We start from the raw sequence: 10,000 nt of genomic DNA, 5'->3' as shown, positions 1-10,000 counted from the left end.
GTGTTTATGTTGCATTCTTGCAAGGCAATGGGACTCAAAACACACAAACCAAGGGTCAGCAGGAAGAAAAAAAATGATATGAATGTGAACGGATAAGTTCACGTAGAAATCACGTGTTTGTGTCAAAACGCATCGGTTACAAACAATTTCGTTCATTGAGAAATCTTCATTCTCACCTTTTTCCTCATTTATTTCAATTAATTTTATCCGAGATTTGTTCACGTAGAAATCACGTGTTTGTGTCAAAACGTATCGGTTACAATTTCGTTCATTGAGAAATCTTCATTCTTACTTTTTTCCCCATTTATCTCAATTAATTTTGTCCGAGATTTGTGCCAAATGAGCACACGATTTGGACAGAAACCCCAATTACACTAGAAATTAGGAGGTTATTTCATTAATATTAATTTATTGTAACTTCAACTAACAACTTAACTAACTCTTCCTTTCATCATCAAGTACCTAACTACTACTCTTGTAACTAAACATTACCTACGACTACTTTCTCTTTAAACTTTCCTAACTCCGACTGTAACTTGTACTTGCTAAACTTGTACTAACTGAACACTTCGAAACTTAAAATCTAACTCTCTACTTTACTAACCTTTACTTTTGTTAACTTCTTTAACTTTAAATCTATACTAACTGTTTTTTACTAATAAACACTTTCATTTTTCTTACCTTACTACTTTAAAACTTCACTTACCTTACTAACGAACTTATAACTTACTTCTAACTTTCCTTTTTCAATCTTTGTACACACCATTGTACACGAAAAACATCACCTAGTGAGGGTGAACGGAATACACTTGGTTTTGTTTTATATATATAATTTTGTGTTTATGCTGATGAAAGATAAATGAGGCAAACATCTATTAGGCTAAGTAGTAAGAGGCCGGTATCGCCTCCATTAAAATAACTTCCATGATACTGAGAGATATCTATCTATCTATCTCTCTATACTCTCTCTCTATACACTCTCTCTCTCTCTCTCTCTCTCTCTCTCTCTCTCTCTCTCTCTCTCTCTCTCTCTCTCTCTCTCTCTCTCTCTCTCTCTCTCTCTCTTCCTTCCATAATAATAAATCTCTCTCTCTCTCTCTCTCTCTCTCTCTCTCTCCTTCTCTCCTTTCTCTCTCTTTCTCTCTCTCTCTCTCTCAATCTCTCTCTCTCTCTCTCAATCTCTCTCTCTCTCTCTCTCTTGTCTCTATCTCTCTCTCTCTTCTCTCTCTCTAATCCTCCTCCATCGTCTCGCTCTCACCTGCTCTTTCCCCTCTCTCTCTACTCTCAACTCTCTCTCTCTCTCTCTCTCTCTCTACCTCTCCTCTCTCTCTCATCTCTTTCCTCTCTCTCATTCTCTCTCTCTTCACTCTCCTCTCATCTCTCTCTCTCCTTCTCTCTCCCTCACTCACTCTTTCTATCCTCATTCTCGCTCTCTCCGCTTTCAATCTCTCCTCTCTCCTCTCTCTCTCTCTCACTCTTCTCCTCTCATCTCTCACTCTCTCTCTCTCACCTTTCTCTCTCTCTCCTCTCTTCTTCTCTAGCTTCACTCTCATCGTCTCCCTCTCGTCATTCTCTTCTATCTCCTCTCACAGCACTCACTCCCTCCCACAATCTCTCTCTACTCGCCTCCTCTCCTCTCACTCTCTCTTCTCCTCTCTCTTCATGCTCTCTCACTCTCACTCTCGACAACTCTCTCCTCTCTCTCTCTATCACTCTCTCTCTCTCTCTCTCTCTCTCTCATTCTCTCATCTCTCTCCTCCTCTCTCTCTCTCCTCTGCAATCTCCTCTCTCTCTCTCTCTCGCTCTTTCTTCACCTCTCTCTCCTCTCCTCTCTCAATCTCTCTCCCTCACCTCTCTCGTCTCTATCTCTCTCTCCTCTCTCCCGCCCCTCCTCCTCACCTCTCTCTCTCTCTCTCCTCCGTCTCTTTCCCTCTCTCTCTTCTCTCTCTCTCTGCTATCTCTCTCTCCTCTCCTCCTATCCTTCTCTTCTCTCTCATTCACATTCCTCTCTCTCTCTCACTCTCCTCGCCTCTCTGCTCTATCTCACTCTCCGGCTTCTCTCTCCTCTCTATATATATCTCTCCTCTATCTTCTACTCGCTCTCCTTATACTCATCACTCTCTCCTATCACTCACTACCCGATCACCTCATCTCGCTCTCCCCTCACTCACACCCACTCATCTCATCACTCCCTCCCCTTACCTCCCTCCCTCCATCCCCTCTACCCCTCCCTCCTACCTCTCTCTCACTCCATCAATCCATCCCTCTTCAAGCCCTCCCATCCCTTCCTCCCCCTCCCTCCCCTCCCTCTCTCTCCCTATCCCGCCCTCACTCCCATCCCATCCCTCCCCTCCCACCTCCAGCCATAACTCTCTCCCTCCCTTCACCCCCCTTCCTCCTCTCGCTCCCTCCCTCCCCTCAGGTCACCTACCCTAACTCCCCTCACTCCTTCCCATTCACTACCTCCTAATCCCTCTCTCTCTCGCTTCACTCCCTACCGCCCTTCCTCCCTCTACTCTGTCCTCTCTCTCCCTCTCCCTCCCTCCCTACAGCCCTACTCTCCTCCCTTCCTCCCCTCCCTACATCCCTATCCTGCCTCCCTCCCTCTCCCTCCCTAACTCCAATCATATAGTCGAACATTCCTCAATACTAGATATAATATATCAACTTCAATAAATACAAAGGCATAAATATATAGTATAATATATTATAAAATAAAGAAATGGCTCAATACATCCAAACAGCACTATCATCAATTTAATGTTAATAAATAAATGAACGAAATAATTAAGAAATAAAGATAAAGAAAAAATAAATTCACATAGAAATCAAGACAAGAGATATATAACAGAAAATTAAAAGAAATAAATTTTGTATGAATTGTTTTTTTAAGTCTGTGTAGCAATTTTAGAATAAATATACCACATCCGCGTCCCAGACAGTTATTTTATGTTTACTGTACTGTCTGTCTTTCGCAGGTCCCGCTTGGAGGAGGTCATGCAGACAGTCAAGTGCGAGATCATATCCATGACTTCGACCGATGAGCTGGATGCCTACGTGCTCAGGTGAGTATTCTGGAGTCCATTGTAACACTTGGGTGAGTTTTCGGGAGTCCCTTGTAACACTTGGGTGAGTTTTCGGGAGTCCCTTGTAACACTTGGGTGAGTTTTCGGGAGTCCCTTGTAACACTTCCTGGAGTATTTCGTATTTATTTATTTATTTATTTATTTTATTTTATTTTTTATTTTTTATTTTATTATTATTATTTTTTTTTTTTGGTGATACCAAACGCGTGATTACGGATTTTTTTTTTTAGCGGTTCTCAACTGGGTGGGTTGTTTTTGTATTCTCTTCGTTCCATACTTCACTTTGTTTTTAGTGTTTTTTATTTATTTATTCTTTACTCGTTTTTTTTTTCTCTCTTTTCTTTTCCTTTGTTCGTTCGTTTAAAAGGACTAGTTGCTACGTTTTTTTTGGGAAGGCATTCGTCGTGGGGCATAGTTGAATGGAGGTGAGAAGTGGAGGTGGAGGAGGAGGTGGAGGGTGGAGGAAAGGGAAGGAGTTGGGAGGTTAAGAAAGAGGTGCAAGAAGCTGGTCAAGGGAAGAAGGGAGTGAGAGGAGGTAATAGAAATTAGTACAAAGGTAATGATAAGAGAGGTGAGAGAGCAACGAGGCAAGAGAGTATAAGAAGCGTGAGCGAGCGTGAAAAGAGAAGCGAGAGAAAGAGAGAGAGAGAGAGAGAGAGAAAGAGAGAGACGAGCAGAGAGAAGCGAATGAGAGAGAAGAGAGGAGAGAGAGAGAAAGAGAAAGAGAGAGAGAGACGAAAGAGATAAAGAAAGAGAGAGATAGAAGGAGAGGGAGAGAGAGGTAAGAGAGAGAAAGACAGAGAGAGATAGAGAGAAACGAGAGAAAGAGAGAGAGAAACGAGAGAAAGAGAGAGAGAAACGAGAGAAGAAGAGAGAGAAAGATAAAAAGAGATAGAAGAGAGAAGAGAGAAAAGAGAGAGAACGAGATAGTGACTATCAGAAGAGAGAATAGCTCGTCTGCTACGAGCTCTCTCGTATCTAGGCTCTAGCGCTCTTATCTCGCTCTCTCCTGCTCTCATGTCGATGCGAGCAAATGAGAATGAGAATGAGAATAAAATGAACTCACGAGAGAGAACTAAACCTACAGTTCGCAACGGAGTAATCCCTGCACTATTTACGTATAAATGTCACTGCTATTATCCTCATTATCGCCATGTATGGCCGGATGAATTCGAAACCAAACGAACACCTACCCAATTTTTATATTTCATTATTACTCCCAGTTATCACATTCTTTCAGTACTTACCGTGCTCTCCTCAGTCCACCCCCCTTTCACATTGTTCTCACTGTGGTTGTTTCCTGTTGTGCAAGACTTAATCTTTTGGTAAAAAAAATATATATATATTTTTTTTGTATTATGAAATAGCTCTCTCTCTTTCTCTCTCTTTCTTTCTGTCTGTATCTTTCTTTCTTTCTCGCTTTCTTTCTTTCTTTCCCTCTCTTTCTTTCTTTCGTCTCTCTTCTGTTGTCTCTCTTCTCCCTCCCGCTCCAATCTCCCTCTTCCTCCTACCTCCCTCCTTCCCATCTTCCTTCACTCCTCTCTTCTCTCTCTCTCCTTCTCTCCTCTCTCTTCTCTCTCCTTCTCTCTCTCTCTCTCTCTCTCTCTCTCTCTCCTCCACTCCCCCCTCCCTCTCTCCCTCCCTCCCTCTCTTCCTCTCTCTCGTCTTCCTCCATCTCCCTCTCCTCCTCCCTCCCTCCCTCTCTCCTTCCTTCCTCCCTCCCTCTCTCCTCCCTTCCTCCCTCCCTTCCCTCCTCCCTCTCTCTCTCCCTCCCTCCCTCCCTCTCTCTCTCCCTCCCTCCCTCCCTCCCTCTCTCCCTCCCTCCCTCTTCCCCTTAGAAATACATTTTTTCTAGCTTTGAATGTTAGTTTGTGTAAATTGCCAGAGGCCCTGGTTGTGACCCGGGGGAGAAGTCAGGCAGACATCATTTGAGACTTTTTTTTTTTTTTTTTTTTTTTTGGGGGGGGGGTTGGGGGGTTGGGGCGATAGTACACATAACACCATTGGTATAGAGGGGGAGGGGGGGGGGATCCTATGCATCTAAATGCGCAGGAGCATTTCTTGGCCACTGGGTGTGGGGTGTGGGGAGGGGGGGGGGCTAAGCAATGATAAATGGATAGATAGGAATCTGGGAATAGTGACTGCCATTACTGACTCGGAATGAACGTGAAAACACGAATTTACACGATAAAAAAATACGATACCGGCGCCCTTTCGGTAATCCTACTCAGTCATGCCCATTCCTTCGAGGCATCACCCACAAAACAAATATCTATTTATTTATTTACATTCACACACACACACACACACACACACACACACACACACACACACACACACACACACACACACACACACACACACACACACACACACACACACACACACACACACACACACACACACACATATATATATCTCAGGAAGTAACAGGAATAGGAGGACCTCAGAATGAATACATTATCCGAATGGTAAAAATATAGAGGGAGAGAGAACTTACGAGTTTTTTTTTTATATAGGGAAAGGAAAGTGCAGTAGACGGGGGAAGGGGGGGGGGTATCGGCATGTGTTAACAACTCGTAAGTGAAGAAACAATACAAATCATATCGATATATTTCACTCGCAGAATTATAACAAAGTAGATCCTAAGCGTTCGAATATCTTGTGTTTTCTTTGTAAATTGGAAAGTGGAAGGAAACAACAGTAGGGTGTATGGGGAGGGGGGGAGGGGGGGATGAGGACTTTTTCTTTTGATGTGCTTGTTAATGATTTAATAAAAAATCCGACAATGACTGCGTTTACACAGGGGTGTAAGGGAAGGAAAGGGTAGGTAGGGAATCCTGCGTAAACCACTAATACAAGAAATTAAAACAAACAATCACGAGAGAAAGAAAGAAAAACAGCATAAAAATTCTTCAATTCATAACGAAACCTAAAAAAAAAATAATAAAGCCCGCGTTTCTCGAACGACACGTGACATATAAATGCTGGAGTGGAGGTCGTTCTGCGGTTCTCTCGATTTCTTATCTCGTGTCGGCCATTTTGCCCGCTTCGGAGACTCCACGACCTTGGGTTGGGGCCCTTATCTCAAGCCCTAAATCCGCATTGGGTTTTGATTTGCCTTGGGAGATGGGTGCCGACGTGCGGGGTAGTTTCTTTGCACGTGCAAGGAGCGGCGTTGCAAGCCAGGACAAGCAGAGAAGAGAGAGGGCAGAAAGGGCAAGGCGGGCGGGCAAAATTCTTAACTTGTGGCCCAAAGACGTTCTGGAGGGGCTGGCCATGCATAGGTTTGAGGGGGGCAGTTTGTTCTCGATGGTGTGGGCGGACTTAGAGTTTGGAAATGCTAATATAAGATAGAGAAGAAAAATGTACTAGATATAGTGTGGAAATATATGAAATCAAGACTCTACACTTTGGACACTCGAACGAAAATAGGTAAATAGTAGGTTCATTCCAAATTTTGGGCTTAACTGGGACAAAACTAAAAGTACAGGCCATGTGCTTACCGTGTCGGCTGACCGTAGGCTACCTTGGCACTCTTTTCTACAGACCAGAAGTAATATCAGTAAAGAAAATCGCCAAAACAAAACATCTAGTGGAAAAAAAAGGCGTGGTACAGAGGTCATTTTGCCTTGCTGACCTTTCTGACCTTTCTGTAACGGTTAATGGCTGGTTATTTTCCCCTGTGCGACACTTAGAGACCTCACACGTGTAATAAAGAACATTCTTAGATATTGTTGAAGGTACAAAATTACTCCTAATATTGAACAACTGCGAATAACAGTGGAATAACAAGTCTTAAAACATGCAAGAGCTATTGCATGAGATAAGGGTGTTGCTGCGATCACTTTCGGTAATCGGCGTGCGCTCTTTAGCTGGTTAGAGAACCGCCATTCTGCTCATGTTTGTTTTGTGCGCATCGCTGGCTTCCGTTTTTTCATGGGCGTGACGTCACGGTTTAAGAGGGATGGAGCTGGTGGAAGTTACTGTTGTTATGATTCATGTTATTACTATTGCCATTATTTTTATTTTTATTATTCTTATTCTTATTTTTGTTCTTACTCTTGCTACTACTACTACTATTACTCTTAATACTGTTACTACTGTTACTACTGTTACTACCTCACAACGCTTTCAGTTTTGGTATTTGTACTGTAATTTTTTAAAATAAAAAACTAAAGATATTGTTTCTCTCTACTCTCTCTCTCTCGCTCTCGCTCTCGCTCTCTCTCTCTCTCTCTCTCTCTCTCTCTCTCGCTCTCTCTCTCTCTCTCTCTCTCTCTCTCTCTCTCTCTCTCTCTCTCTCTCTCTCTCTCTCTCTCTCTCTCTCTCTCTCGCTCTCTCTCTCTCTCTCTTCTCTCTCTCTCTCTCTCTCTCTCTCTCTCTCTCTCTCTCTCTCTCTCTCTCTCTCTCTCTCTCTCTCTCTCTGGACGAAGGTTAGGGTGAGGGTAACCTATGTTATCTCATCCTTTTGAGATGTAAGTGACCACTTGTCTCAATAAACCTGTCAGAGTCAAAAGTCTCTCTCTCTCTCTCTCTCTCTCTCTCTCTCTCTCTCTCTCTCTCTCTCTCTCTCTCTCTCTCTCTCTCTCTCTCTCTCTCAGTCTCTTTCAGTCGCCAAGGTCGTTTATTTTATCGTTGTCTGTCTGTTTATCTATGTGACGTAATTAATTCTAGATTAGATACCCATTTTTACTGATTAAGTGATTTTCGGTCATATCCAGAATATCCGATATGTATATGTATATATGTATATATATATTTGTGTGTGTGTGTGTCCGTGTGTACGTGTGCGTGTGTGTGTGTGTGTGTGTGTGTGTGTGTGTGTGTGTGCGTGTGTGTGTAAGTATGCATGTATGTATGTGTGCGTGTATGTGCATGTGCGACAATCCGTTTTCGTTCTATGAATAGAACCACTTAAGAAAATGCTTACACATGTTCCGAGTTTTTTTTGTTTTTTTGTCCACGTCCACGTCTTGTGTTACCATGCCTTCAGTCTCGTATATTTCACAAAAACAGATTTACAGACACAGACAGATAAGGAGACAGACGGTAGACTTCCATGTAGGACAAAAGATAAGAGTTTCGATAAGCGTCGCAGAGAACCTCAGCCAGCCAGCTAGCCATAGCGGTCGTGATGTCCATGTTTCTACGAAGGTCCAGATAGAATTTGAATAGGCCTATTGTGTTGCTAGGTGTACGTGTGTGTGGCGGGTTATCTGCTGGATACACATAAACGCGTGCATATGCTGAGATACATGCGATCACGTACATATACATACATACATACATCCACACACAACATATACGATCTCTCACATATACACATGCCTAAGCATTATCACATGTAAAGTGTACATGCATACATACACACATGAGAGACAGACACACACACACACACACACACACACACACACACACACACACACACACACACACACACACACACACACACACACGAGAGAGAAAGAAAGAGAGAAAGAGAAAGAGAGAGAGAGAGAGAGAGAGAGAGAGAGAGAGAGAGAGAGAGAAACGAGGGGAGAATGAATGAGAGAGAGGCAGGCGGAAGAGCAGCGAGGTGAGCAGGTGAGAGTGAGCGAGAGCGAGGAGATGAGGATGGAGAGAGAGGAAGAGGAGAGAGAGAGAGAGAGAGAGGAGAGAGAGAGAAGGAGGGGGGGGGGCGGGGGGGGGGGCGGGGGGGGCATGGGGGCCAAAGGCGGAGGGTGGAAGGGGCGGGGGGAGGGGGGGTGGGGGGGGGTGGCGGGCGGCGGGGCAGTGGTGGGTGGGGGAGTTGGTGGGGAGGGTGGGGGGGTGGGGCAAGGGGGGGGGGGGGCAAGGGGTGGGGGGGAGGGGGGGGGGAGGGGGGGGGGCAAAGTGGGAGGGCGGGGGAGGGGGGGGGCAGGGGGGAGGAGGGGGGGGGGGGGGGGGAGGGGCAAAACGTGGGTGGGGGGCGGGGAGGCGGGGTGGGGGGCAGGGGGGAAAGGGCGGGGGGCAGCAACGGGGGTGCGGGGGGGCGAGGGGGGGGGGGCGGGGGGAGGGAGGCAGGGGGCAAGGGAGGTGGAGGGAGGGCCGTGGGGGGGGAGTGGGGGGGGTGGGAGGGGGGGGGGGGGGGGGCTGGGTCAAAGGGGGCGGGCGGGGCTGGGGGGCGGCGTCAGGAGGAGGGGGCTGAAGGGGGTGGGAGGCGCGCGGGTAGGAGGGGAGGGGAGGGGCAAACACGGCGGGGGCCAGGGGGGGGGTGGGCGCCGTGGTGGCTGGGGGAAGTGGGCGGGGGCGCGGGGGGGGCAGGGGCTGGGGGGGGGGGGGGGGGCAGGGGGGAGGTTGGGGATCGGGGTTGGGGGGGGGGAGGGGGGGGGGGGGGGGGCAGGCCACAAGGGTTGGGGCGGGGGGGGTGGAGGGCAGGTGTGGGCAGGGGGAGGGGGTGCTGGTCGAGGGGGGAGGGCAGGAGGGGGGGGGGGCAAACACACACACACTGACAGGCAAACAGACAGACAAACAGATTAGACAGACATACAGACAAACAGAGAGAGGGGAGTAAACTTCGACTATGGTACACCGCAGAAATGTTCAGGGAACAGATGGCAGGATATAACAACACAACACACACCTTTTGTTCAATTTTGTTCACCATTAGCGTGACAAAACCAATACCGACCCTTGAACATGTACACAACTCAAATTCACACAGAGGATTATATGCGCTGGAGAGATATTTGAATTTAGATTTAGAATAAGAGAAGATTGCGTGCACGTAGCAACTTGCGAGAGTTGACTTATCATTACGTTGAGTTGGATATACGGTTGCCAAGATCCACTCTCTTGACTTCGCCTTGTTTGTGTCTTCTTTGTCTTTTGTCTTTCCTATCTCATTCTCTCTCTCTCTGTCTCTGTCTGTCTCTGTCTCTCTCTGTCTGTCT

General features: G+C 46.3%; 1 protein-coding gene across 1 annotated transcript in view; it reads left to right on the top strand.

The window, feature by feature from the left end:
* Positions 1-10,000, top strand: part of SamDC (S-adenosylmethionine decarboxylase) — a 40,859-nt gene that overhangs the window by 6,737 nt on the left and 24,122 nt on the right. Inside the window, exon 2 of the mRNA XM_043036792.2 lies at positions 2,979-3,065. Within this exon, the coding sequence (XP_042892726.2) occupies positions 2,979-3,065 (87 nt within the window). The remainder of the gene's footprint in view (positions 1-2,978; positions 3,066-10,000) is intronic.

The sequence above is a fragment of the Penaeus japonicus genome, unplaced genomic scaffold (genome assembly GCF_977035675.1).
Source record: "Penaeus japonicus unplaced genomic scaffold, GWHDUDI00000001_assembly GWHDUDI00000042, whole genome shotgun sequence".
Classification (NCBI taxonomy): Eukaryota; Metazoa; Arthropoda; class Malacostraca; order Decapoda; family Penaeidae; genus Penaeus; species Penaeus japonicus.
The sequence above is the reverse complement of the archived record's forward strand: the minus strand, read 5'-3'. Positions and strand labels throughout refer to the sequence as shown.